We start from the raw sequence: 27,210 nt of genomic DNA on the forward strand, positions 1-27,210 counted from the left end.
ATGGGACCGAATTGTAATGTCCGCTATCCACTCGTACAAAGGGCGCAGGGTAAGAAATTTGAAAATGGCGGACGCTCTTTGCCAAGAAATCAACGAAAGTTCATGAAGAGTGTTTGCCGGAATCTGTAATCAGGATGTGTGGAATTTGCTGCTGTCTTTTCGTAGATAATCAGTGTTCAAGGTATAGTTTCCAGGTGGGCAGATTTAACTATTTGAAATAGAATAGCTGACGATTTAGAAGTTATATTTTCTTGCACCTCTTGATAGTGACTGGTTTATACTTACTGTGAGGTGTTTGTCTGTGAAGTACCGCTCTTTAATTGAACAAAAAAACTAAGGAAATGCACCAAAAAAGTATTAGGTAAGTATGAATACACCTGTACCTCAGTCTAGCGACAATGCCCCGCTGGGGCCACACATCACAAATGCGAGTGTTCTAGTGGGACAAAGACAATATGTAATTCAGAGTTTTTGAAAGGATTCAATCCCTTGACCGGTCAGCCACGCAGGATCTGGTTGATTGCTTATGTTAAGTATCCTACCGGAGGGAAGAATGTGATGTTCATAGCATTTTAATACAGACATTGGACCAAAAAAAAAAATGGTGCTCTGCAGTTTTAGGACACTTTCCTCTTCTTCTTTTTTTCTTTTTTCAAGCTTTGCACATCTAAAACACCTGAAATCGTTGTGCTAATGACTTCATGTATTGCAGGGATGCCATTACCTATGGAGATCTAAAAGCTAATTGGAGACTCTATTTTGTATTAACCCCCATCCCCCTCCCCCACCAATATCAACGACCCATCTATTTTTTTTTTATTTGCCAATTACTGGAAGAAGAATATCACTTCAACGAATTAATCTAGTCAGTATTTGAAGATTAGCGAGAAAAAAGGAAAAAAACTGAAAAGGGAAATATCTTAAATAAATAACAAATAAAAAATTCATTTTAAAAGGTTATTTCAGGTTCCATTCTTCCTCACCTGGAAAGAAGGGGTCCAGATCACAGTGGAAGAAATGAGGTTTCTGTGGAAAATGAAAATGGAACCATCTGCTTGGCTTTTGTAAGCACAGTGCTTCATTTAAGAGGCAGGAAGACTCCACAGCCATTACAAGATGAGTGTGGGAATATTTTATTATGGAATGGAGAAGTATTTGGCGGTCTAGCTGTAAGTAGAAGTAGTGTGTTCAGGTTTTTGGGGAAAGATTGAAAAAATAAAAGGTATAGTCGAACCTCCATATGTGACCACCTCTTGCAAGCGACCACCTCCCATTGACCACTTTTATCAATGATGGATTTAGAATTTTCCAGTTGTTTTTTTCCTCGTGCAAGTGACTACTTGAGGCAAGTTTTAATTCCTTTGTTTGATGTATGTGCTACACTACTCAGAGTGTGCAAAGAACTTTTAGTGATAACATAAAACTACACATATTGTCAATGCAGAAATTGCATGCAATGAACTCTTTTCTAATATGTAAATGTGCCCAGACATCTTCTACAAAGGGACTTTCTGTTCTTGAAGTTCAATTCTCTTAAACGACCACCTCCTATAAGTGACCGTTAAACCTTTTGAGTGATCATGTTTGGGAGGTTTGACTGAATCTGTTCTTCCAATCTTTTTCCTGTTTTCTTTTCTTCCCTTTTAGGTAAATGAAAGTGACAATGATACCTTGGTTCTGCTAGAATACTTGTCCAGCCATTCTCCAGACGTGACTCCCTCTCAACACATTCTTTCAACAATGGCCAAAGTTCAAGGACCCTGGTCATTTGTTTACTGGCAGGTAAACTTAAATAGGCACAGATTGAAACAGTAAATCTAATGATGGCAATATTACCATTATTTTCATTATATTATTATTATTATTATTATTATTATTATTATTATTATTATTATTATTATAACAGTAATGTTAATGGATTTCTAAAAACACGTTTTTTTGACATGAAAGCAAAGTTGATTGACAACATCCATTTTTTGTTTTACTTTATAGGACATATTAAATCTCAACAAAATTAATGCAAAGAAGAGAGGGGAGGGTGCTGACCAAAAACTCTAATCAATTACACAACCTACATTTCTCTGGTGACCCTTTTTTTATATTACTGCAAGTAATTTCTTTTCCCTTGGAAGTTTGAACATTTGTTAGGGTGTTTTTAGGAAAAACCAAATCTGGACTCATTAATTCATTAATCCTAAAATATTTTCGTTAATTTGCTAAAATCAATTGAAATGGATTTTGAATCTGAACCAATCACACATGAATTTGTTAGATCAAATCTAAATCCTGATTCCTATGTTATCTGTTCTTTTCACACACCAGTCAGAAAAAAAAATACTCCTTTTATGCGGTTTCCCCATTGAAAATATGAGGTCCACCCTGTTCTCATGAGTTCATGTAGGTATAGTGAACACGCCGAAGAAAAAATTTGTTTTTTTTTTGTCTCTGTCGAAATAACAAGGAATTTGAGAACCAAAGATGTTTACTTGTATTTTTCCAAAGAAAGGCAACGCGCCACTTTGTAGTTTCTTTTGTTTTTATTGCTATTTTTGTGCAGGCAAATGAGCAGAGACTTTGGTTTGGTCGAGATTTCTTTGGACGTCGCAGCTTGTTATGGCATCTTCCAACAGATTCAAACGATGTTCTAGCAGTGACGTCAGTGACGGAAAGAAATTCTTCTGCAACTGATAAACTGGTATTCATTTCCTTTTCTTTTCTTTTTTATTTTTCTGTAACCTTTCACGTTGATCCTTTTCTTCTCGCTTAAAATGCTTGTGTGAGGGGGTGAAAAAGAATACAATCATTGGATGATGCAACAGATCCTTCACAAAATGACACGCACCATCACCAAACCACGATCCTCGGAGAGCGTCTCTTAAGCGTTAAATTTTGATCGTTCCTTCATAACATGGATGGTATAGAGTGCTTCTTTTTTCATGTCTTTATACTATCTTTGGCGGCGGTGTAGCTTTGGTTAAGCTGTTCACAAAATTGTTTATTGAGAAAAAACTTATAATTCTCAGATAAAAATCACTCATATATAAAAATAACACTTACCCCCTCTGCTCCCCGCGCCTCTAGATTTCAATTTATTCTCAAAACGTCCAGTTTGGACATCTCTGGTAAGCCGACGCCTGGTCCAAAATCTGGCCATTTACTAGAACTCTGACTGTGTGCCCGATGAAATAGGAGTTCCACGTAGTAGACGGCCTTATATTTGCTTCATGTACTCAAGATTATGTATAATACCTTCGTGATTTGAAGTGATTTAATTGATAGGTTGTAGGTTCATTAATACCACAGTCAATCTTTAAGACAGAGTTTATCGACTCGGCCAACAAAACATCATAGCTCACGATGTACATAATGTACATCACACTCACCCTTTAATCTGCTTGTGACATAATTCCCAGGCTCAAACCGGTTAAAACGTTAAAACGTGCTTAATGGTTATTTCAGCACTTCGAAGAAGTTCCTGCAGATGGCTTATATTGTGTGGATTTGCTAAATAACACCAGTGAAGAGAACACGAGAAAACCTTTTGCCATTCGCAAATTTGAGTGGAGTTCCAATGATGGAGATTTTCAAAACTCTATGTTCTTAAGCTGTCCCGTGTCACCGTTTAATAAGCAGATGCCTTCAAAGGAAGATCTACGTGTTATTGCGGAGACCCGACGAAGAATTTGCTTTAAGGATGAAGAAAAACTGGAAGAAAATTTTACATCAGAAATCAACAACATTTCTAGCAAGGATAAGAATGCGAAAGTCGAAAAGATCGCTGTCGAAAGCGAGTTTTCTTATCTTGACAACTCTAAAAGTATAGCAGGCTTAAGTAAATCGGAACTCCAAGATGCGTGTCCTAATTGTGAAGAACGATACGAGTTCCGAGCTCTTGAAAATTGTACTAGCACTGTAAATTCGAGATTAAGTTCACCCAACAGAACGCCCACAAGAAATGTTGAGTTAAATGCCTCCGACAGTCTACCCTTTCTAGCCTCCAGAAGTCTTTCAAAACTTAACGACGCAGAAAATTCGCGACATAGTTTTGAAGAAACTATACCTCGTGAAGCAACGCCAAGCGAAGCTGGTGATTGTAAAAGTATACCACAAGCATGTTGTGATCGTGGTTTGGTGGAAACACGGTGGAATTCTACCTTTGAAGCGCTCAGAGACAAGTTTGTTACTGTTCTTGGTGAAGCAGTGAGAAAGAGAGTTTTTAACTTGCCAAGGATAAAGAGTAACTCCGTATCATTAGGTTCACAAGAAGCTTCATCCAGTTTGACTGCAAAAGAGAAGAGCTCTCTAGAAACTAAGGACAAAGATGCTCGTGTCGGAATTTTATTTTCTGGTGGTATTGACTCAATGATGATAGCAGCTTTAGCGGACAGGTAAGGCGGTTGAGTATGCGTATAGTTGTGCTATTGCATTGCAACATACTAAGTTCAAGCTTTTCTATCTCACGGCTTTTTTTGGTGTAGCCTACACAGAAACATCTCCAGTCTCACTAACCTGCGTAGCAAGCGTTCACAATCGAGTCATTGAGCGAAAGTTTGAGCGAGAGCAAAAGAAATCATTCCTTTTATTGCTATCGTCCCAAATTTCAAGACGAACTCGCGCAAGAAATGCTTGCTACGCAGGCTAGAGTCTTGATAAAAAAAAAAATTGAAAGAGCTACCCACACAGATACGTAAAAACGGACGGGAACCAAATGTATCAAAAGACAACAACAACAAAATAAAAATTAATAAATTAACGCACACACAAAATAATTGTTTCTTTGACCTAAAATTAAATGTGCTGAAACACCGACGTGGTTACCCACTAAGCGATAAAACGAAGGAGGAGAGCCGGAAAAACGAAGGGGGAAAGCGGGGTTTGATCAAACAAGCATAGCGAACTCATGAACTCAAGATAGTTTGCCCGTTTGCCACTCGTTACTCTTCAAAATGCGTCATCGTTTAACAACTTTCAACTTTTTTTAGGTCCGTTCCTTTGGACGAAGCCATAGATCTTATTAATGTGGCTTTTGAACAAAAGCCGCGTTCGATCAACGCACAAACGAAAAGTGGTAAGAAAAGAAAGGAGAAGCAAAGTGCAAAAGCAGCAGCCAATATAGAGACAAAAAACTTCAGCGTTCCAGATAGATTGACTGGAATAGCAGGTTTGGAAGAACTTCAACGCATTAACCCGGCACGACAGTGGAACTTAATTGAGGTAAGTTTGCGTAATGATGCGGTTAAAGCCCTCTTTACTAGGACGTAGGGTAGACATAACGCCGGGGTTACCTAGCAAAAGAGACAAAGTAGCCAAAGTTTTTCGAGGATGACTATTTTTTTCGGTAGGTATGGATTATACCCTGTTTAAACTGGTCTGAATAAATTTTTGAACGATTTTTCCCACGTGCAGCAAGAAACCTGGCCAAAATTTGTCCGAACTCTTCTGAACGGGCTCTTAGTATTCTTCGCAGCCTTTTTTTTCTGAGAAGCGCTGCGTGACGACACAAAGAAGGCAGCGAAGGAGACTAGGGATGGCTTGTCTACCCAAGAAACCTCAATCAAACACTATGCTTGTACTACCTCAGTTCAGTCGAACTTCTCCTATCAAAAGTATCTAAAATACGGACTAACTCTCTACTACGTACAGTGCTCTTGATTCCAGAGATAGGAACCTTCATACATGTAGGTAAAAGGTAAAGGGGCACACGAGCCACGTTTCTGTAGCATGAAGCAAACCCAGGAGTATTGCTACTCCCCCCAGGACGGGATGCCAGTCCAACGCAGGGTTACCCCTCAGCAGTATGTCGCCGGTACCCATTTATACACCTGTGTGAAGAGACACAAAGGGGAATAAAGTTCGTTGTCTAAGGAAACAACGCGACGTGCGAGGCTTGAACCCCGGACCCCCAGATCCAGAGTTCGAGGTGTTAACCGCTCGGCCACACACGCCTTCACGAATCTTCATATAATTGTGAATTTATTCACAAGAACTTTTGACAGCCCAGAGGTTGTCTTTTCAGTTGAATTGTAGGCAAGGCAAGTGACATCCGCTGCACTCGTGTTTAACCGTCAGAACACTCTTTGGACCTAATTTGAATCACACAAAACCTGAAGAAAGGGATGTGTTTGCAGATACTTAGTGGTATTTCCTATTGCTTTTAACCATTTTGTCTCCTTTGCCCTAAGGTTGATGTGACCCTTGAAGAGCTACAACAAATGAGGTACGAATCGTATAGTGCGTTTAAGCCACTGCTGTCTACTCCTACAGAACTTCCTTTCCAAACGCCAAGAATGACGCGCTGCTAAGTCCTTATTTTAAATTTTACTCTTTAAGGTGGCTCGACTGGATTTTTTTTAGCGGGATACCTCCCAAGTTTGAGCCTTAACTACGTCGGCATGAGTAAAGATATGGAAAAAAGGTTACCACAACTGTATTACATAAAGATGAAAATTTATTATGATCTGGGTTTTATTGCAATCGGAGTCGCCATGGCAACGTAATGACGCTATTACGTTTTTCATTTATCTTTGTGTTTCTCTGTACCAGGAGTTTTTTGAAGAAATCGCTTGAGGGAGTATGTGCCTGCCATAATTGCCTCCATTATGGCAAAGTTTGAGGAAATTCTATGAGAGCGTTTTCGAAATATTTTGAAATGCAGTTTTAAGAATCATAAAAACAGTGAAATAGCATGCTAGCCGCACAATTCGCTAATATTTTAAGAAAATGACAAGCTTTGGGAACGCGGCTTCATCTCATAGTGGATTGATTCCATTGAAAACTGCATACAAAAAAAGAGGGGAATTGCTCTCGGCGATCACGAGTAAGAAGGACTTTATTAACTTGCATTCAGATGCTTTTGATACAGTTTTTGGAGGTAATTTGTTCCTTGCCTAAAAATTTCGCATTTTTCCAAAAACCGCTCGATAAATTTTTTTATAAATTCGACAATTCCGAGATCAATCGTCAAGAAATATTCCCTTCAAGTTTTAAGAACATTGAAAACAGGCAAGGCTTTTAAATAGGGCCTCAAATATAGCCAATTTTTCCCCCAAATTTTGTGTTTACAAGCGAGCGTCCTCATTATTCACTGGCATTGTTTTCAAGTTTCATATACACGTGCACATTTAGCAAAAAGATAGAATTTGCATCAAAAAGGACCCTCGGTTAAATCTCTGGGATATGCTAATTAACGGGTAAAGAGGTTAGTGATACATTATAACATCAGAGCAACTCTTTGTGAGAGTTTCTGTGATGTTATAACCCGGGTAAGATAATTAAGTATTGCATCCTACACGATGAGCCGTGACGTTCACCGTTTCGGCTCTCACTGCTATCTGTCACGACAAGCCAATTATTAGCATATACCGGATATTTCTTCGGAAAGTAATCGAGAGTTCTTTTTGATGAAAATTTATATATTTTGCTAGTTGTGCACGTGCATATGAAACTTGAAAACAATGGCAGTGAATAATGAGGACGCTCACTTGTAAACACAAAATCTGGGGGGGAAATTGGTTATGTTTGAGTCCCTATTTAAAAGCCTTCCCTGTTTTCAATGTTCTTAAAACTTGCAGGGAATATTTCTTGACGATTGATCTCGGGATTGTCGAATTTATAAAAAAATTTATCGAGCGGTTTATGGAAAAATGCAAAATTTTTAGGCATGGAACAAATTACCTCCAAAAACTGTATCAAAAGCAGCTGAATGCGAGTTAATAAAATTCTTCTTACACGCGATCGCCCTGAGCAATTCCCCTCTTCTTTTGTATGCACTTTTCAATGGAATCAATCTACTATGAGATGAAGCCGCGTTCCCAAAGCTTATCATTTTCTTAAAATATTAGCGAATTGAGCGGCTAGCATGCTATTTCACTACTTTGATGATTCTTAAAACTGCATTTCGAAATATCTCGAAACGCTCTCATAGAATTTCTTCAAACTTTGCTATAATGGAGGCAATTATGGCAGGCACATACTCCCTCAAGCGATTTCTTCAAAAAACTCCTGGTACAGAGAAACACAAAGATAAATGAAAAACGTAATGGCGTCATTACGTTGCCATGGCGACTCCGATTGCAATAAAACCCAGCTCATAAGACATTTTCATCTTTATATAATACAGTTGTGGTAACCTTTTTTCCATATCTTTACTCATGCCGACGTAGTTAATGCTCAAACTTGGGAGGTATCAACCCCAAAAAATCCAGTCGAGCCACCTTAAATTCAAATTTTTTGTTCCCAATGATCAGGTCGCGCCATGTCAGCCATTTAGTGTCTCCTTTAAATACTGTGTTAGATGATAGTATCGGCTGTGCCTTATGGTTTGCTGCTCGTGGGACTGGTCATTTGCGCTCCTCACACATGAACTGTGGTCTTGAGGATACCCTTTTGGTTGGTAATAAAGAGGATATATACACAAGTCAAGCTAAGGTATAGAACACAAACATTTAGTACAACTTACTTTCCTCAAAGTTATCCTATTCTAGGCAGTGTTATTGTCTAAGCTGTAGAGTTTACCGTATCTACTCAAATTTAAACTTTTGCGAGGGCGGCGCATATTTAAGGGTAGAGTTTATTTTAAAGTTGGACGCGAGATAAAGAATTGTGTTAACTACGGTATCATTAATTTCCGTATTATACTCCCACTATTAACGACTTCTGATTTTGATTATATCAGGACCGCGACGCTTATTCGGGGGCGGCACTTATTCTAAAACTTCTTTCTTCCAAATGCGGCGCTTATTCCGGGGTCGGTGCTTATTCAAGAAAATACGGTGTGAAGATTCATGTACAAATTGCCCGAAATATCTGTCACATAATCTACCACTGTGGTCAAAGAGATATAAAGTTGTAAATGTATTAAACGAGATATTTTACACAGCAAAACATTCAAAGATGTAAGCACAAATAAAGGAAAAAATGATCGAAGAGTCGATTTTAGTATCAGACGAAGGACTGTTGAACGACCTTATTGTTGGTTTTATTTAATGTAAATATTTTTTTGTTTGTTTGTTTTAGGTATTGTTGGTCGGTATGGGAGCTGATGAGCAACTCGGAGGATACGCGAGGCACAGAACCCGCTTTATGTAATTACTTGTTCTATTTAATATTTAAGCAATAGAAAACGTTGTCCGTGTTTGCATAGAAACAGGAGAGGGGCTGGGAGAATTCGAGACAGTTATGCAAACCCGAGACGAAGTCGAGAATTCTCTTAACCCGTCGAGTGTTTGTATCAGGCTATGCAAATACAGGAAAAAAGTTTTCTATAGCTTTTATAAATCAACTTTCTGGAGAAAAAACGCGAAACTCTCACCAGTCGCGAAGTCTTGTACACGAAGTTCTTTAATCTTACATGCTTAATCAGTTGTATTGCAAAAACGAGGCTTTCCAAAATACGAATTGTTTCCGCTCAAAATGTCGGCTCAAGCATAAAAAATTGAGACAGCATGTTTTGTAAAGTTTTTCTAGTTTCAGCCGACGAGGCAATGGGTAATTAAAGTAAACTTGTCGAGGTTTCAACTCGAAAAGATGTCACACCATGTTTACATACTCTCATGCAAACACGCCTCTCGGCCAATCAGAGCGCGCGCACTATCTTAGTTATGTTATACAAGTTTATTTGATTTGGGGTGTATCTTGATCCGGGAGCTGGATTTGAATAAACGACTGTTTAACCCGTATTGCCCCAAAATCCACAAACTAATTCTCCGGACTGATCTCCGTGCATTTCTTTATTAGATCAGCTGTGAGAGAATTTGTCAAAAGATAAAATCAATTTCCGTTTAGTGAAAATGATATTTTCGCTTCAATATTTAGTAATATTGTAAGAGGAAAATTGATGTTGGTCTCTCTTGGGACATGAGGGTTAAATGGAGTTGATCTGAGGGCGTGGTAGGTAGGGTGACCTCGAATGACTGAAATTTTTGGAAGGGTTAGTCCTCGGAATTCGCTTTCCAGCATTCTCAGGGACAATTGAAAACGTTGTAAAGCACAAGCGAATTTTTGGATCATTTTGCAGTAGTTTTGTCTTTAGGGTTGCGGCCGAGTTAACCCCAGCCCCAATTAATCTGATTCTGGAAAATAAGCTTCAAGAATGCCCGGATGAAATTGCGTAGAGGAGCGGAAAAGTAGAAGAGGAAGCTTTGCCTAACTGTTCCTCATACCATAGTTATTAAAGTGGAATGGTTATGAAACCCGTTCGACTTTGTTATATGTTTTTGTTAGCTTTTTTAGACCTGACCGTGAACAACGTTCAATAGCATTCCTATCATTTTGAACTTACTGACCAATAGAGACATCGCATTTAAATTATTCAGTCACAATTTGTGAACAAAAAACAAAGGATTGTGCACGGTCAGAGAGCTTCCGACATAAGCTATAGCACCGTCGTTTTCAACTTTGATGTTTGCAGGCTTTCATAACCAGTCTTTTGCTCTTGATGTCTACATATTAAATTGTGACAATACAAGACTAGTATCTAACTCGGAAGCCTAACGGTTTATTAAGATGCTAGGCATTTCCTTACCTGTAATGTATTTTTAGTTTTTCTTTTATTACACTGTATGTAACTGACCGTTAGACTAAAACTACCTTCTGCAACATTTCTAAAGCCAAATGTAAATAAAGCTTGTTGTTGTTGTTTGTTCTCCCCTACTAACTAGATCACACACATCCTTGCTTTCTTTTGTATTTCAGCAACGAAGGTTGGTCAGGTTTAATAGATGAGATAGAAATGGAAGTGAAACGCATTTGGAAGAGAAACCTTGGACGTGATGATAGGTCAGCGTTTACTGTATGAATATTGAATTTCATCTGCAGTGGAGCCCCGAAGCCTTTTTGAAACTATGTATATAGTAGACCAATTATCTGCCTCACACGAATGATTTGCCCAGAGATAAAAACGTATTCAAACTTGTAATAACTCAAAGTTTGTTTAATTCAGTGAAATTCCGAAAATGAATCTCAGATGGTCAGAGACTGTTTTTTTCGACTGAGTTTGCCACTGAGGTGCTCTAGATGTGTGATGGCATGCAGGTTTTTCTGAAGTTTCCCCAGTGCTAATCCTGGAAACGACATTAGAGTGTCCGTGCAAGCATCCTGTCCAACTGTTTCCTCGAGTTTATAGCTAGAAAAATGGTTCGTGTGACAGGAAATCCGGTTAGACTAGTAACCTGTCTCTGGATCTATCATTGAGTCCGGCTACACGATTTTCTGTGACTGGCCCTATTTGCATTTTTCTGCTTAAAGAGCTGATTGATTCATTGCGCTGTTGATCGTGCCTGCACCCTCCTTTCCTGTCAGATTATCCGTAGGTTCCATTCAAAAGTCAACCTAAATTAAGCGGCCATCAGCTGGCTATTGTTGACTGTATTCCTAGATTGTCCAGTTGAGGCTTATAAATATATTTTTTTAACACCAGAAGACAGCTGTATTGATCTGTTTAATTTTTCTGAGGCATCTTTCATTCGCTATGACTAAGTTAACAGTATTGTTTGAAAATGATTTTCAGGTGTATATCGGACCACGGTAGGGAAGCGCGGTTCCCCTTTCTTGATGAGGACGTTGTCTCGTTTCTGAACAGTTTGCCAGTGTGGATCAAGGTAGAGTGCAAAATTTATTTTTTGGTATGGGGTTGCTAATGTCCTTAGCTTGTGAATGCAAAAGCATAAAATGAAGATTACTTTACAAAGTGTATAGTGTTACGGATTTGAGTTCTCTTTTGCATTTTTCTTGGATAAGGTTTCCCATTCCCTTTCTAGTGGTAAAAATTTGTCAATAGACCTTTTCGGATTCCAGTTCAATATGTATGATCCGAAGAACACATTGAACGGGCTTTGTAGCTTATCCTTTACTTTACTGATATCTTTTTTTACCATTAGTTTTCAAGGATAACTTTTCTGCTTTGAAGTCGTGGGGGTATGACGCTTTTTAGTGACAAAACTCAACTTCTCAATTTCAGACAGACCCAGCCCTGCCGAGGGGGACAGGGGAAAAAGTTCTACTGCGCCAAGCGGCAAGGGTGCTTGGTTTGACGTCATCATCACAATTGCCCAAACGGGCAATCCAGTTTGGGTCTCGAATTGCTAAAATGGAGAGTAACGGAGAGAAGGGCTCGGAGACTTGCTCAAGGCTAGAGTTTTAACGAGAATTTACTTTGACCTGTTAGTGAGTACCACACTCCAGTAGCGTGGTTAATAATAGCAATTAAATACCCTGTTCAGCAAAACAGGCAAAGATTTTTTTCAAGTCAGGATGAACAAGAGTTCCGCCCCTCTCCACGGAGAGGAGAAACTTTCTTTTGGTATGATTTTGCTCTCTGAAAATGATTCATACCCTGGTTATTCAAATGTCGGATAGAGCTATCCGCTGGATTAATCACCATTCAGGAAATAAGTATTAAGGAAACCAATTGCATTAATCACTGAATAAAGCTGGTTTTAACCAGTGGTTAGCGTCGTCCACCTCTCGAACAAATGGGCCAAGATTGCCAATAGCTTCATTAAATGTACTGTGACAAAACATCGTCAAGGTCTATCTGCTCTTATAGTGTTTCGCAGATTGTATTTATTCTAGTGCATTTTTGCATTAAACATTTATTTCCTGCGCGTGGTGTTACATTTGTATTTAAACTAACAATTTGGCACACTTTTTAGTGTATTTCATTGTTTTGCTTTCTTAAAGGCTTTACGGTCTTAGAATATGCATGGTTAGACTCTATATAATTCTTTGTGTATTATTTTTCACCTAGACTAGGTGGCGTTTCGATGGGCGTGTATGCTGGACGTCCTTTAGGATGAGATTAGTTGGACTCTCGTCTGAGTTGTCTGAGGATACAGTATATGGTTTTGTACCTATTGCGTTAGCTTTACGGGAGAAGAAGATTTGAGATTATGCAAAATGCTTCAAAATAACACTACAGCCGGACCTTTGGCAATGAATTCCACTTTACGGTCCGTGACTCAAAACTGTGAAAATGTTCAAATGTTTTATTGTTTTGTTTTGTTCTTGCTTTTCTTGTTGTTTTTGTCGATCATGTTGTTTTTTTTTTTATCTGATATTTAATTTCCCAAGGAAAAATAAACACAGGAAGGGTCATTCACATACGACGTAACGTCGAGCGACGTCTTAAAATTTTCACACCAGATTGCAGTTGAACGTCAGACGTTCGTCGTTTTATCGGCCATCAGCAGTAAGCACGCGTCGTTGGTTAACGGCGTTCAACTCATCACCCCATCTAAATTTCGCGATATCATCAAACCAATGCTGTCATTTCGATTTTTTTTCCTCCTACCCCTGGCGGCTAATAGCCAAGTATCTTCATGATCATTAATATTGATTACAGCAAAAGTTAAACTACCTGCTTAACAAATGAAACATTGCTGTCAAAAAGTGTAAGTGCTAGGACAGTTTGACTCGAGCTCTTTCAATTATGTACAAGACAAAGTTGGAAGAGCCTTCTGTAGTCATTCAGAAGTAGGTGCCTTTCTGATTTAAAGTGTTCTACTTTAATATGCTAATTGGTGTAAATATTCTGATTTTATAGGTCTGTAAGATACTCGAGCTGATTTTTGTAGTTAAGCCATAAAAATTTGTCTTAGAAATCTATCTATTCAGGAAAAAAAAGGTATTCTGATAATATGCCATTATAAGTCATGAAATGGGAGAAGTACCTGTCTGTATGTACATATTACATTTCTGAGTATCTGGGATGTATCACAAATTTGCCAATTAGCGCTGCTGACAATAAACTAGAGATTTGGTAGTTTTGGAAGTGAAAAATAGAAGGGGCAGTTGTTAGTTTAACCCACAAATGCAATTGAAACTTTCAAACTTGTGCCGAAGTAAGTAAACATTTTTGTTGAGCGCCAAACCGTGTGGTTAAAAATAGACCATGTTTGTCAATTATTTATCGATCGCCCTGCGGCGTGCGTTTTAAACAAAACCCCAGCAAACCAAAACAGCGAAGAAACCCGAGCATAGTGGAAGCAAATTACCTAATCTGGTTTAAAACAGGTACTTATTACTTCGGAGCAGATGATACAAATTAAGCCTGTCAATTTGCTAGATACCAGGAACAAATGTTGATGATAAATGTTTGTGAGAAAACGTTTGCCTGCAATAGTGAAAAACCTCAAGAACTATAACGCACACAGACTTGTATATAGGTCTTACTTTCAAGCCTATTTCTAGGTGAAGAAAGAAGGTCCCTTTACTTTGCAAAAGCAACACTAAAAATGACGACTAAACGAGACAAGACTATGCCGCTTAAACAGTTTACATTTCAATGTAGTCAATTTAACTTTCTTTAAATTAGGAAAAGAAAAATAGTGTCTCGAGAATTTATAACGGACAAAAACCACACGACACGATAAAACTAAGATTTAAATTCATTCCCCGCCTAATTTTTGCAGAAAAGGTATTTTAGTGTACATTTGTAGTTTAGGGAATAGTGGATTAGATAGAAAGGATAAAATCCTTCTTTGCTGCCCTATTCATTATGTTAACATTGAGGTACAAATTTGAAACCCAAAAACAACTCCCAACTTAACAAAAATAACGTAACCAATCGCTCACCGCGCCAAATTGCAGTTGACACCTACAGTGCCGAAAGAAACAACCGTTTTTAGCCATAACAATTGCTTAGCCACTCAAAGTTAGTTGCAGCAAAGAACTGCCTTGCAAAACAAAAAGTAGACATCTCGAAGTCCTTACACACTTCCCGGGTAAACTAAAAATTCAAGGAACAGATAAAAAAATTTCATGGGTGTAAAACTGCTGCTGTACGCTCCCGTTGCTATAAAATTTCAATAGAATTTATCGAAACGAAACTTATAATTCAGCGATAAAATATTGACGAAAATGATTGATAGAAATTCGCCATTTCTTACAACGAGGAATTTTCGTGCAACGAATTTTGCCCACCTTGATAGTTCTGAAAGACTAATAGTAACAACAATTTTGTTTAGTCATATCATATCTATGCTCCACACTGCAAAGCAAATTTCCAACACATAATTAGTTTGATTACTAATACTAATTTTGTTGAGGAAACTTTATGAAGGGGTCCTTCAGTGTGTACTGAAAGTTCATTAATTAATTCTCTTAATTGTATATATAGCATTAAGACTATAATGAAGGTAATTTTTTGAAAGGGAAATAATTCTGCACCTTCAGCCTTTACTAATTATCGTCGTTACGATTGAAACGTGCAAGTATTTCCGTTTTACATGGATATATTTCTTGAATTAAAGGTGTATACACTCATCTTTTTTTCTTTGGTTCCAAATAAACCATGTCTTCAATTTTAAAATCTTGTATGTTTATATTGTCCAACAGGGAAAATATTCTGTACCCCCAGGGGATTTGATTTTTGTTATGTTTGCTTTAGTTTTTCCAATATGGGTTATTTTAAATTACAGGTCTTTTTGTTGTAGTTAGAAAAGTGAAAATTACTATAATTATTTAGTACTATAATTATTTAGTGAATGTCCCGCAAATCTACCGGTGAATATGAGGAGTTTAAACAATTCAGTATAACGAAAGAGACAAAATATAACATGACTGAGTACTGCGTATTCATAGGCCTGGAAAAGGTTGATATCGGATCATGTTAGGCTATGTTGTTACTTCATCCTCATCCGTATTCACCTGGCGTGCCAACACTTTCTTTTATATCACCCCTTGGTGGCCAGTATCCGTACAAGTATTCTTGTCATGAATATTGATAAAAGCACAAGTTAAACTACCTGCTTAACAAGAAAAACATTTTCGTCAAGGGTATAACTTCTCCGGCATTCCCATTCGAGTTAATGCAATTATGCACAGGAAACTGCCTTGGAGTGAGACACAGCACGAACAACACACGCTAGAGTCTCAAAAGTAAGAAGCCTATTTAATATATTACCGGCATAGAAAAATGTTAATATATGCTTGTGGACAGTTTTCTTATACAAGAAGTAAATCACAAGGCGACATGTATGTTTGAATTCATACATTTGCTAGAGAAACTCAGAATCGGTTTGAAAGGTTAAAACAATATGTTGCTTCTAGGAATCTGTTTCAGCAACCGCCCTTAAAAATGTGTTAATTTTTTTGTTAAACGACTTATTTTGAAATGATATCTCAACGATAAAAATTTCCGAGTGTAATTAAATTCGCAGAAGCTTGAACGAGGAGATTGAAAACCACCCTAATTGAAATAGACGCAACGTCAGAGTCACGAAGTTGTCAAATTGCGTGCGTAAAAAAGCTGTCACATTCTTTCTCAGGACGCCTTTTTCTGCGCTGGATTTTTGATGAAATACTTACAAATATTTCATCCACTGATGCAGAGGTTAGATCTCCCAATATTATATTTAAAGATAGTTCAGATTCTTAAAGTGATAACATATTAAGTTATTTGTTACCTCTAAAGAGAAATACAATCAAATTAACCGAGCAAATTCGAATACGAAAAACTATCCCCTTTAGGAGAATAGGTTACTTAAAAACTGGCAAAAAAGGCTTTGGCTATGAATAATTTACTAATAGCCCATCGAATGTATCGTAAACACAGCTCTAGAAATTAAAATCTACAACGGCGTGGCGAATTAAGTTAATTAGTTTTGTCCAAGGGTATTTTGTACCCCAGTTTATGTTAATGTTAGATGTTTGGAGAAAGAAAAACTGACACCTCTTTTATGCAATTTGTTTAGGCATGTTCTAACATAAAGCAGAATTTTAAATAGACGGGAATTAAGTCTTGCGTGATATGTTATTTGGCATGTAATTAATATTTTTTTTGGTTGGGAGAAAAACTGAAGCAGAAAGCGAAACTCCCAAATTTAAGACGAGGTACTTTTGGACCTTTTAGTGTAACGGGGATTTGCCAAATTGAGAAAGCGCCATGTAATATATTCCTTTAGATTTTATATTTGCTGAATAAATGATTCATTGTTAGCTGAATCTCATGTTTTTCTGTCGAGGTTTTACTAACGAAGAAAAGCAGGTTACTTTCACATTTCCAGCCTGGTAATTTGAATGTGTTATTTAGTTCCTTGATGATATGTATCTGATATCTGTGTAGTGTTTGATCGCTGTCAGTTTGCGTGAGAAGCAAAACATCTTGAGATTGTGGCATATGTAAAGATGAGTTATTTTGAAGAAACATTTCTTTTGTTAAGATATGTTTAGGGCACTTTTATGTCTCATTAAACAAAAATTCAGTTTTATTTCAAGTTTCATTCTCCAGAAACAAGCAAAACAAATTAGTTTGTTCGGGAAATATCTAGTTTTGGTTGCGCGCTACTATTCATGATCATAATGCGATGAAGTTGTAATTTCTCCAAGATTATTGCCAGGTACTCTTTCTAAATGGGGTTCGTAAGCACAAAATGGATGTTGATAAAACTATTTTTTTGCTTTAAAGGAGGAATGATACGAGTTGATCAATTTGTAACAACTCTGGAAGCTTTCGTAATAGATAGAACATTCCGCTTTTTTCTCGAAATTATTTCATTGATGAATTCTTTTTTCCCCACATTAAATCCAGTTTCGAACCATTAGTCCCCATCGAAGCTAAAAAACAACAATAGCAGCAAGTAGTTACTCAGTTATTCAAATATGTTTACTTTCGTCGAAATACAAATACACAATCATGATTAAATCAAGTAAACACCAAAGAGAAAATATTCTCACCCATACTAAATAGATAGCTTTGACAAGTCGAGGCGGGAGGTGTAGTGCAGAAAAAAATAACTCGAAATATTTGAATAAATTAAGTAATAAAATGAACAGATACAGTTAGGAATGTAGATTGTTCAAAGGCTTTCAAACCTGAAGGACGAAATACAAGGGATACTGTTTACTTGCTCATGGAAGACTAATTAGCTAGTGTCATAATCACGCAACGAGACTGCTGGAAAACCACAATCGCATTAGATGAAGTTGAAAAATCTCTAGTGATCAGTGTCTTGTATTGGCTTTAAGGTTGTCATAGCAACGTAATGACGTCATTACCTGTTTAAAATTTGGTACTAATTCTCAGCATTGAAAAGTTTTCTCCAAAAATGTTCATGGGAGCTTGTACCTCAACAAGGAGCCTTCATGATGTACGTAAAGTTTGAACAAATTTGTTGAGGGGGTTATCGAGATATTTGGGATGAATGTTTAAGGAAAAGAAGTGAAGAAAAACCCAACATGTGATAACTGGCTAATATCTAGTGGGGCGCCAATATATACTGAAGCGCTTCAGTAGTACAATTTCACTCATAACTTCTGGTGCGATTCATTAAAAGGCAACAATTTTTAACCGGTTAGGTTATTTGGGTGACGAAAGTTGAAAGCTAGACGTCTATTTAAAGACTTCTCAAATCACCCTCCATGGATGTACTTTTTTGCAAGCTGTTGACTTCCCGTAGATTAAGTAATTTCCTCGTTTAGCTGGTCGTTCTGAGCCCTTGCCTTGGTCTATACTGGGGTGGTTTTGTAACCTAAAACTCATTAAGCTCAGCTAAAAAACCTTCTAACAAGATGGTCCTTGGGTTAGTTCTCCTTCATTTGGCGAGAGTTAAATACAGTCCGCTTTAGCTTTGGCTGAATTTGAGGGGACATTCACTAATCCCCTTGATCGCAACTAAATGTTTATCATTACATCAGTGGCACTCGTTAACGTGGTTCACAGTCGACAGGTTCACAGTCCAAATATAAACAGTACATCACATGAACACAGAGTAGCAACGAAGGCTAGGCGGTTTCTTTTTGTAAAGAAACAGCGCTGCTGCGTCGTTTGAGGGATGAAGACTACTATCCAAAGAAGGATTCTTTACTGTGGCCAATTATTCACTTTGTCAACAAAGTAGATAATTTCAACTTCTTTTCTTTGATGAACACCTCCAATTTACACGACCATTAGAAATATCTTATGCTTAAACAAGATGGCTGATTTACAGCTGCTCTGCACATTCGAAACTGAGTTATTCTAAGGGTGTTTTGCAAAGGTCAGAACAGTAGCTGGCCAGACTATAGCAGTCATTTTGATATTGCAATAGGCTTTTTCCAAGAGTTTTTGCTAAAAAAAACAATCTCCTTCGTGTATCTTGTTTAGCATTTGACTAGTGTGGCTGGATAGCTTTGATTCAAAGTGAAATTCTCATTACAACAGGAATGATCTGGCCCGTCAGTTCTGACAAATGGAAAGCGCCCGTAAGACTAAATACTTTATTACTTGTTAACTCATTTTATATTATGTTAGGGAAATATACCATCATTAAATATTGAGTATTATTTTCTTATTTTAGAGCCAAAACGATATCACGGCCGACCATGCTTTTATTTTACGACGTTTGCCTTCACCTTGGTGGTTATCTTTCTCAGTAGAGTTCCCACCATCAATAATTGATAACTGCGCAAGTTAAACTACCTGCTTAACAAATTAAACATTGCTGTCAAAAAGTGTAGAGTTTATGACAGTTCAATATTACTGCATTTTAATTATGCACAAGGAAGGTTTTTGATGCAAAACGAGGGAGGCACCACATCAGAAATTTAAAGGTAAATAGCTTAAAGATTTCAGTCCTTGTCCAGGGAATGCCGTGTATCTGTATGTCAGTGTAATTACTATAATGACTTTTAGACAGTGCGCCTAATGATGACATTTCTTAAGCAGTTAATTGAATAAATGCACTACCCTAACTAGGTCAAAATGCTTCGTAGCATGAGGTTTTACTTTAGCATGTTAACGGGTTTAATTAAATTCAATTTTTCTCTTGAACTTTAGGTAATACTAAAGGGAAAAGTATTGAATTTTTTTCGCGAAACGTGAGGCAGTTTATAAAACAAATTAAGCAAAAATAATATCGACACCTTCTCTTAATTGAGTTATTTTCAACCTGTAGCTCTGGGACATATTTTCACTGGAGGCATTTTAAGTGATGACTTGGTTTTTGAATGAAGTACTTGCTAATTAATTTTGGGCACGATAAGAACGAAGAAATGAAACTGATTGTATTGAATTTTACACAAACCGTGTGGTAAAAAATGGAACCAAGTAATTAATAATTCATCATAGTACTGAATGTATTGAGAAACAAAAAACCAAAACTAAACAACGGCGAAGAAAATGTGGTAAATTAGATTTTATAATGCTAGGGAATTAACTAATTAAGATTAGGTAATCTTGCTCCAAATCTGGGAGCATTTACAGATATTTGTGGAGTAATTTGTACTTGTAACAATGAGGGGTGGCGAAATTAACAGAAAAGGGAAACTTATAAGTTTGTTTATTTTAAGCTGCATTTAGGAATTTGTTGATTTTTTAGGAAGCAGGTGACATATTAGAGATTTTTACAATTTCGGCGTGAAACCCTAAATATACCATAACAAAACTGTAGGGCATTCATTTCTGTGCACTGTACTACTGTGTCTGAGACGACCTATGATAAGGAAACTTGTTAATACACAGTGAGTTAGAGTACATAACACTATACACCAATTTAAAACACCCCACGTCTTAAGTAAGTATTTTTATAAACTAGATAAAATTCATAACAAAAAGGAGTTTGGTTTAAACGCTTAGGTTTGTTTTCTTTATACTCCTAAAAACGATTAGGAAAGGTGTCGAATCTAATGAAAACTTTGAAGTTTATTTTGATTCTCTTAAATTAGAAAGCCTAATTTAAGAGAATCAATACAAACTTTAAAGTTTTCATTACAATTTTTTTAAGCATAATTCTAAATTATATCGGATTTATATGAGGCAAAATGCAAGCTTTAGAAATGTTATATTTATTATTTCAAGTTAATATAAAATGTCATATTTTTTTCCCTTAGCACCTCAGTTGCAGGAGAATAACTGGTACAATTTCTAGATCCGTTTAGTGGTCTTCCCCCAATTTTTTTGTTCAAAAAAAAAAAAATTCAGCGCATTGGGGCATTAAAGAGAATGACCTCTTAGCATACTTGACTATAACTTATATTGTAGTTGAGAAAATCGTAAGTGTATAGCAGTTTCGAGCAACGAAAAGTATAGATGTAAGAGGCCACACACTAAAGGAGGCGAAATTTAAAAATTCAGTTCAGGTATCTTCCATGGTAAATAATCATCATTTTTCGAAATAATTTTTAGATGACGAGATAGAGCTCGTAAAAAACTTTCTTTAAAAAAATCCAACACAAAAATATTTTTGAGAAGACTTACAAAGTTAAAAAGATTTAATATCCTAATTATTTCCATTGAATGTTGAATCTATTTTCCCTTTTTTCTCGAAATGAAAATCGGTAGAGTTGAGCGCACATTTTGAGCCCCAAGTCGGTACCACATGAGCCAATTCGGCTAAAACTTAGCCGATTTACTGTCGGATACTTATTCTAAAAAACTGTGTCAGCGAATTTTGATTTCGTTTATCGCTTTTAAGGTATAGTATTTTTATATTCAACAACTTTGCTATATGAATTACTTTCTCATGATATCTTTAATTTGTTTCAGAGAAAGTATGAGCAAACTTTCGTCAGTACCTGAGCTCAAAATAACAAGACATGGATCAAAGAGGCCCCAGTTTTCTTGGGAGGAAATTTGCATGTATCTCTACGGACACAAACCTGTGGAGCCCGCGGTTCTTGAAGACCAGCGTAAAGTAGTCAAGCAGGAAGAAAATTGTCAAGGTCTATTCCTTTAAAAATAAGTATTATGTATTCTAATTTCTTTTTACCCTTCCCTTTCGTTCCTCTTATTTATTTACTTATTTATTTATTGTTCCCAGTCATCTATAAAAAATCATTTTTTATTCGACGGGATTTTCTCTGCTAATGGATGCAGCAGTTTACACGAAATATGCACATAGCCCCAGAAGAACAGTCTTAATATAGTAGTATAGGAGGGATGAAATTATCCCCTTTTTTGCGCAGGAATCTCATTAGCGTGCGCAGGAATACATTAACTAGGTGACGTCATAGGCTTTTGTCTTGATCTCATGAATAAAATGCGCAGGAATCTCATTAACTTGCGGTGGTATCTCATAAAGATAAGGTCATGTGCTATTTTTAGATGGATGATGTCATGGTTGGTATAACCGGTTTGACAGGTTTTAGTTATTTTCGGAAGATGATGTCATATGTATTCCGGGGTACTATGACGTCATAGTTGTTTTGATTGGTTGACCGGAATTTGAAAGACGCTCATTGGCTGTCTCGTTTGACGAAGCATTCTAAACTTGTCTGTGACTTAAAATCACGGAGGCGTAATGTGATTATGCAAGTCCTATTTCCTGCTGCTGTGATTGTCCTAGTTCCGGTTCACTGACTTTTGGCGGGCAAAAATCGTGCATATTAATGAGGGCAAAGACAAACTAGCTCTTTTTAGCACGAAACACAATGTTTTACTTACCCCTCTCCCTTTTCGATTTTATCTCTCTCCTCAATCCCTTCTCCACAATTTTATTATTTTCCCTCCTCAATGTTTTTATTCTCTCCTCCACAATTTTTATTATTTTCCCTCCTCCTCCTCGTCATTTTTATTGTTTTCCCTCCTTCTCCTCTTACTCCTCCTCATTTTTATTGTTTTCCCTCCTCTCCTCCTCCTCCTCATTTTTATTGTTTTCCCTCCTCCTCCTCCTCCTCCTCCTCCTCCTCCAGTATTCAGCATTGAGTGATAAATTATCCCCTTTTTTAAAATGTTGTCGTGCAAAAGAAGAAAAATTAAATCTTCTAAGAAGGATTCAGTGATTACGTTAAAAAGTCCTCTCAAATCAATATTTCTTCCAGGGTTTTTCATTATATTAAACTCGATCAGTCTTCTCCCATAAAGAACAGATGACGATGATGTCGTCATAATATTTGGAGTTGAATGGGCAACCAATCAAATCCAAACACTTAACGTAAATCAAGGAGATCTTATGAAAACGATGATAATTTCCCGTTGCCTGTTCAAAATATAAGCTACTTGTTACTCTCTTAGCAAATCTAAAGCTAATATCTCTACCGTAATCTTCACAAAATCGCCCTTAGTTTCTTTGCAAATGAACACTAAAACACGGAATTTGAATTAGTTTATCTTTCATTTTATGTCAGTAGATAGAAAAAGAAGGCGCTGCTCTCTACCAAGTCCATCATTGATATTTCCAGATGAAGTTAGGCTTTGCAAATCGAGCGTCCCTGGAGCTAAATATGGGGTTTGTGCAGCTCAGCCCATACCTCCTGGGACATGGATTGGTCCATATGAAGGCCAGGTTGTCAGGCGAGAGGAACTGCGCGAAGGAGTACATAATATCTTTATGTGGGAGGTAAGGAAATGTTACCTTAAATGCCACTCAGTTATGAACTTTATTATACACCGCACTAGCTTGTTGAAAGAGAGATTTAGACAATTTCGTTCATGACTAGAAAAGACACTTTTTCCATTGGGCGAAGCATCTAGGGTAGAAATGAAAAGACATGCCAATGGATTGTGTGACTATTTTCGGTCTGACTTTGACCGTTACTTGCATACTCGGTTTGCAAGGTCCGCTTGTTAAAAGAGAACAGAAAGACTTCAATTTTCACAGGAAAAAACGCTATGTTCCCCTCCGTCTTCGGAGTCTGCGCATTGGAAAGAGTGACTGCCCGGGCAACCCCCCTTACCCCCACCCTCAAATATAGGCTTGTACTGTAACGTGTTTCTGAGAGCAAAGTTGAGGATGAGCATGACGCATTCCATCAATCGCATTGTCTTAACCTGACAGATATACAAAGACGGCAAGTTTAGTCATTTTATTGATGGCAGTGAAGAACATATGTCAAGCTGGATGAGGTACATTCAGTGCGCCCGTTACAAAGACGAACAAAATATGACTGTGTTTCAGTATTGCGGGAACATTTACTATCGAGCATTCAGACATATTCCAGCTGGCCGGGAGCTGCTTGTATGGTACGACGAAAAGTACTCAGAATTCATAGACATCCCTGCGTTATTGAAAGCGAGAACTCTGAAAGGTATGTTTTTTTTTTAAATTTTTTCTTTGTTTGTTTGTAGTTTTCCAAATTCAAGATTTTAATTTTTGGATAATAAATGCACGCTCCTTTTAATTTACCTTGTCACAGTGTACTCGTCTTTGAGGGAGGTGGGGCCATGCGTAGAGGCCCAGAGTGTACCAGTCCAACCCCTTTCCCCTCCCCACCATCCCAACGTTTTTATTTTTTTCATAGGTAGAGTTGTTTCTATGGTACTAAACATTTTCGAAACATTATACTCCTGGTAAAAATGGATAAAGTTTCAATTTACAAGCAACGTGGAAGATGACGAAACATTGAAATCAGATAACGTTTCGGCACATTTGTTCAAACCAAAAAGCTTTAAGGTTCTAGCTTCGCATAGAAATGGTTCCCTAACCTTACGTGTGGAATCACGCGAACGTTAATTAGTTACATGTTATAGACCTGAAGGCAATGAGCGTAACTGCGAGAATGTTACGAATGATATGCAAGTTAAGAATAACGATTATTTGTTGTTGTTAGAACATACAGTTGCCTGGAAACCCACTGGAATGGACGAAGAAATGCTATTCGAAGATTCTCGAGATCAGGTATTGTACGAAGCTAAATAATCATCGACAAGTATTTTATAATCAATGTCATGAAAGATATTGTTCATCGTGGATAATGCGTAAAATGGGTTTCGTTAATCGTTTGTCTCACGATTGTCACATAGATATTGATCGCGACGTTTCGACCGCGTACTGCAGGTCTTCATCGGGCGATAGTGTCGATTTAGTGAGTAGAACTATTTGAACCACCGTGGTTGTTATTGTGACCGATGTATTCACGAACCTCGCTCATGGTTGGTGGGTTTCGATCCAAAGCATTTATATATTTTACTATCATGGCTATCATGGCTATCTCACACTACAATCAATTTTATAGCAGAGAAGTTTCATCTCTTAAATGTGTTTTGCATATCTTGCTATTCGTTTCATTTAGGAAAACAACTTAACATATTAGAGCTCTGTTCGTCTCTTCTTAAGGACTATGATGAACCTGAGAGTTCCTTGGATCCTTTTGGGCTGGGACTCAAGGATCACGGAGATGCCCATATTTGGAAATGTGGCCAGTGCTCGCAAACGTTTTCTCAACGTGTTCTTCTTCAGATGCACGTTTGTCCACAGGTAAGCCTTTCCGGTACCTAACAAAACCTAATGTTAACCAATCATCTTTTCATTTTGTTTTTCTGTTGTCGTCTCTGGAGCAGTGGACGTTACTATCAGAATCTCACTCATTCTTAATGTATTTGTGCGACACAGCTTAAGAAATAATTCATGTAAAATGATGAAAAACCATTGTAGCATTCTGTATGAATTCCAAAATATCTATGGTTTTATGAAATTAATCAAATGTTAGAATAAAGAAAATATGTTGATAATAATTTGGCATTATTATTCTTATTGGAACGATATGAAACACAGTCAACTTGTTTTGAATCGTAACGGGGACGGGATATTTCAGTGAGCGTGGTATGCGCAGTTTTTTTTAATCTAAAAAACACGAACGTGCTCTAAATTAAAACTCTAACTCACACTCAATCTTGCCCTTGTAGTCCGGTTATAACCTCCATTTACACCACAAAGGCGGATCTTCCACAGCTCCCATGAAAAAAGGGGCAACCTGCGGAAACAGCACTGTCCTATTTTGTACCAACTGTGCATTTTGTTCTTGGTTGCAGTCCCCTGATCGTCCATACCAATGCGGGCATTGTCCTTCCTCGTTCCCAGGGCCAGCCGAGCTGAGAGAACACGTAGTTATTCACATCAATGAGAAGCCATTCAAATGCGGTTTCTGCGGGCGCTCTTTCGCTGGCGCGACAACTCTGAACAATCACATTCGCACCCATACCGGGGAGAAACCATTCAAGTGCGATAAGTGTCATAAGACATTCTCTCAATCCACTCAACTAAGTAGGCATCAAAAGTGCCCAGAGGAATGCCTGAAAGATGTGAACAAGGACAGAAAGTTAACATAGTGTGGCAAAAAATGAGAATCTAGAAGGTCTTGAGGTGATAGCCAAGGAAGAGAGAAGACCTTCATGATCGAAGCACTCGGCCTTGGCCCTGCGGTCCAGAACCAAATACTAGGAATCCTGACTGCAAAGAACTACACAACTGCGGTTTTACAGCAAGCCTTTTGAAGAATCTCATGGAAATATTGGCATTAATATAGTTTCATTTGTAGCCACGAACGAATATTTTCCTTGCCTTTTTTTACACGGACAGAATAAAGAAGAAGAACAACGCCAATTTCAGCCTGGAAAGATTGAAAGAAAAGTTGTAAAGTTAGATCATAGTCGGTTAACCACTTAAGCATGCCCTTGCAAATAAATAGGTGTGTCTTTCATTTAGAAATTAGCAATGAGAGTAGGTCTAAGAGTAGGGTAGGTTTAAGAGTCGAACCTAACCTTTATCCCATTATAGGTTGGCCGTATTATTAATGGGTTGCGTTACATGATGCTAGGCTTTTTAAAGGTCCCGTCCAGAAATATCCACATATTTTTTCAATCCGCAACTTTTTCTCTCCGGATTCAAAAATTTGCAAGTCCACACGTGTCCATACTACAATCGAATTCGCCCATCCGACGCGTATCCGGATTCACTCTAGTACCCAGGACTCCTCTTGGAATATTAGCAACAGAGCATGCGTCGTAAAGCGCATGAAATTTGCATCTTTCTCTGCCTTTTACTTTAAAGAATTGGGCTTGGTCTAGATACGTCACCGGATAAATAAATGTGCGGATTTAGCTTCCACACGATTCCGGAGTCATTAATTAATTTCCACTCTGGAGAGCGGATTCATAAAGTTGCGGATTCGTATGCCAGATTCACCCGATACGTGTGGACGGAAGCTGTATCCAGAAAGAAAAAGTTGCGGATTAAAAAATATCCGGATACATGTGGACAGGGCCTAACTTGTGTGATTTCAAATGTAAAACTTGTAAACTTCTGACTGTCAATCACTTAGTCTGACACCAACCTATCTTTTGAATGCGCAATTGCACATTTTCAATGTTAAAAAAAATTTATTGTATACTATCTCTTTTGCTCAGCTAGGCATTCAAGGGGCGTATAGAGAAAGGTCGAGGAAAGCGTGGTCGCTGGATCAAAATAAACAAACCTTTTTAGGTGTAATGTTTGTTTTGAGTTAGTGATACACTGGGGACTTGTCCCATCCTATGACCTACATGAATAATCATTTTTACTAAATTTTCAACCTCAGATA

General features: G+C 37.6%; 2 protein-coding genes across 3 annotated transcripts; both read left to right on the plus strand.

The window, feature by feature from the left end:
• The first annotated feature begins 65 nt into the window (after positions 1-65).
• Positions 66-12,594, plus strand: LOC140954010 (asparagine synthetase domain-containing protein 1-like). Of its 2 annotated transcripts, none has more exons than XM_073403397.1 (12): positions 66-194; positions 957-1,169; positions 1,648-1,782; positions 2,558-2,695; positions 3,460-4,388; positions 4,983-5,214; positions 6,183-6,217; positions 8,247-8,427; positions 9,016-9,083; positions 10,693-10,776; positions 11,507-11,597; positions 11,957-12,594. In XM_073403397.1, exons 1-12 carry the CDS (start codon positions 135-137, stop codon positions 12,137-12,139), a joined length of 2,349 nt encoding a protein of 782 aa, XP_073259498.1. In that variant the 5' UTR covers positions 66-134; the 3' UTR covers positions 12,140-12,594. The 2 variants fall into 2 exon arrangements, with proteins under 2 accessions (XP_073259498.1, XP_073259499.1); XM_073403398.1 differs by having other exon boundaries at positions 11,877-11,986.
• An 8,872-nt stretch (positions 12,595-21,466) lies between these two features.
• Positions 21,467-26,529, plus strand: LOC140954012 (putative histone-lysine N-methyltransferase PRDM6). Its single transcript, XM_073403400.1, has 6 exons — positions 21,467-21,636; positions 23,044-23,252; positions 23,691-23,940; positions 24,463-24,530; positions 24,969-25,109; positions 25,664-26,529. Exons 1-6 carry the CDS (start codon positions 21,468-21,470, stop codon positions 25,958-25,960), a joined length of 1,134 nt encoding a protein of 377 aa, XP_073259501.1. The 5' UTR covers position 21,467; the 3' UTR covers positions 25,961-26,529.
• The last annotated feature ends 681 nt before the right edge of the window (positions 26,530-27,210 follow it).

This window comes from Porites lutea, chromosome 12, assembly GCF_958299795.1.
Source record: "Porites lutea chromosome 12, jaPorLute2.1, whole genome shotgun sequence".
Classification (NCBI taxonomy): Eukaryota; Metazoa; Cnidaria; class Anthozoa; order Scleractinia; family Poritidae; genus Porites; species Porites lutea.

Coding starts and splice junctions, on each gene's coding strand:
- LOC140954010 (XM_073403397.1), top strand. CDS start 135: ATGTGTGGAATTTGCTGCTGTCTTTTCGTAGATAATCAGTGTTCAAGG. Junction 1,783..2,557: donor GGTCATTTGTTTACTGGCAG/GTAAACTTAAAT, acceptor ATTTTTGTGCAG/GCAAATGAGCAGAGACTTTG. Junction 11,598..11,956: donor GTTTGCCAGTGTGGATCAAG/GTAGAGTGCAAA, acceptor TCTCAATTTCAG/ACAGACCCAGCCCTGCCGAG.
- LOC140954012 (XM_073403400.1), top strand. CDS start 21,468: ATGAGCAAACTTTCGTCAGTACCTGAGCTCAAAATAACAAGACATGGA. Junction 23,253..23,690: donor ATAATATCTTTATGTGGGAG/GTAAGGAAATGT, acceptor TTAACCTGACAG/ATATACAAAGACGGCAAGTT. Junction 23,941..24,462: donor GAAAGCGAGAACTCTGAAAG/GTATGTTTTTTT, acceptor TGTTGTTGTTAG/AACATACAGTTGCCTGGAAA.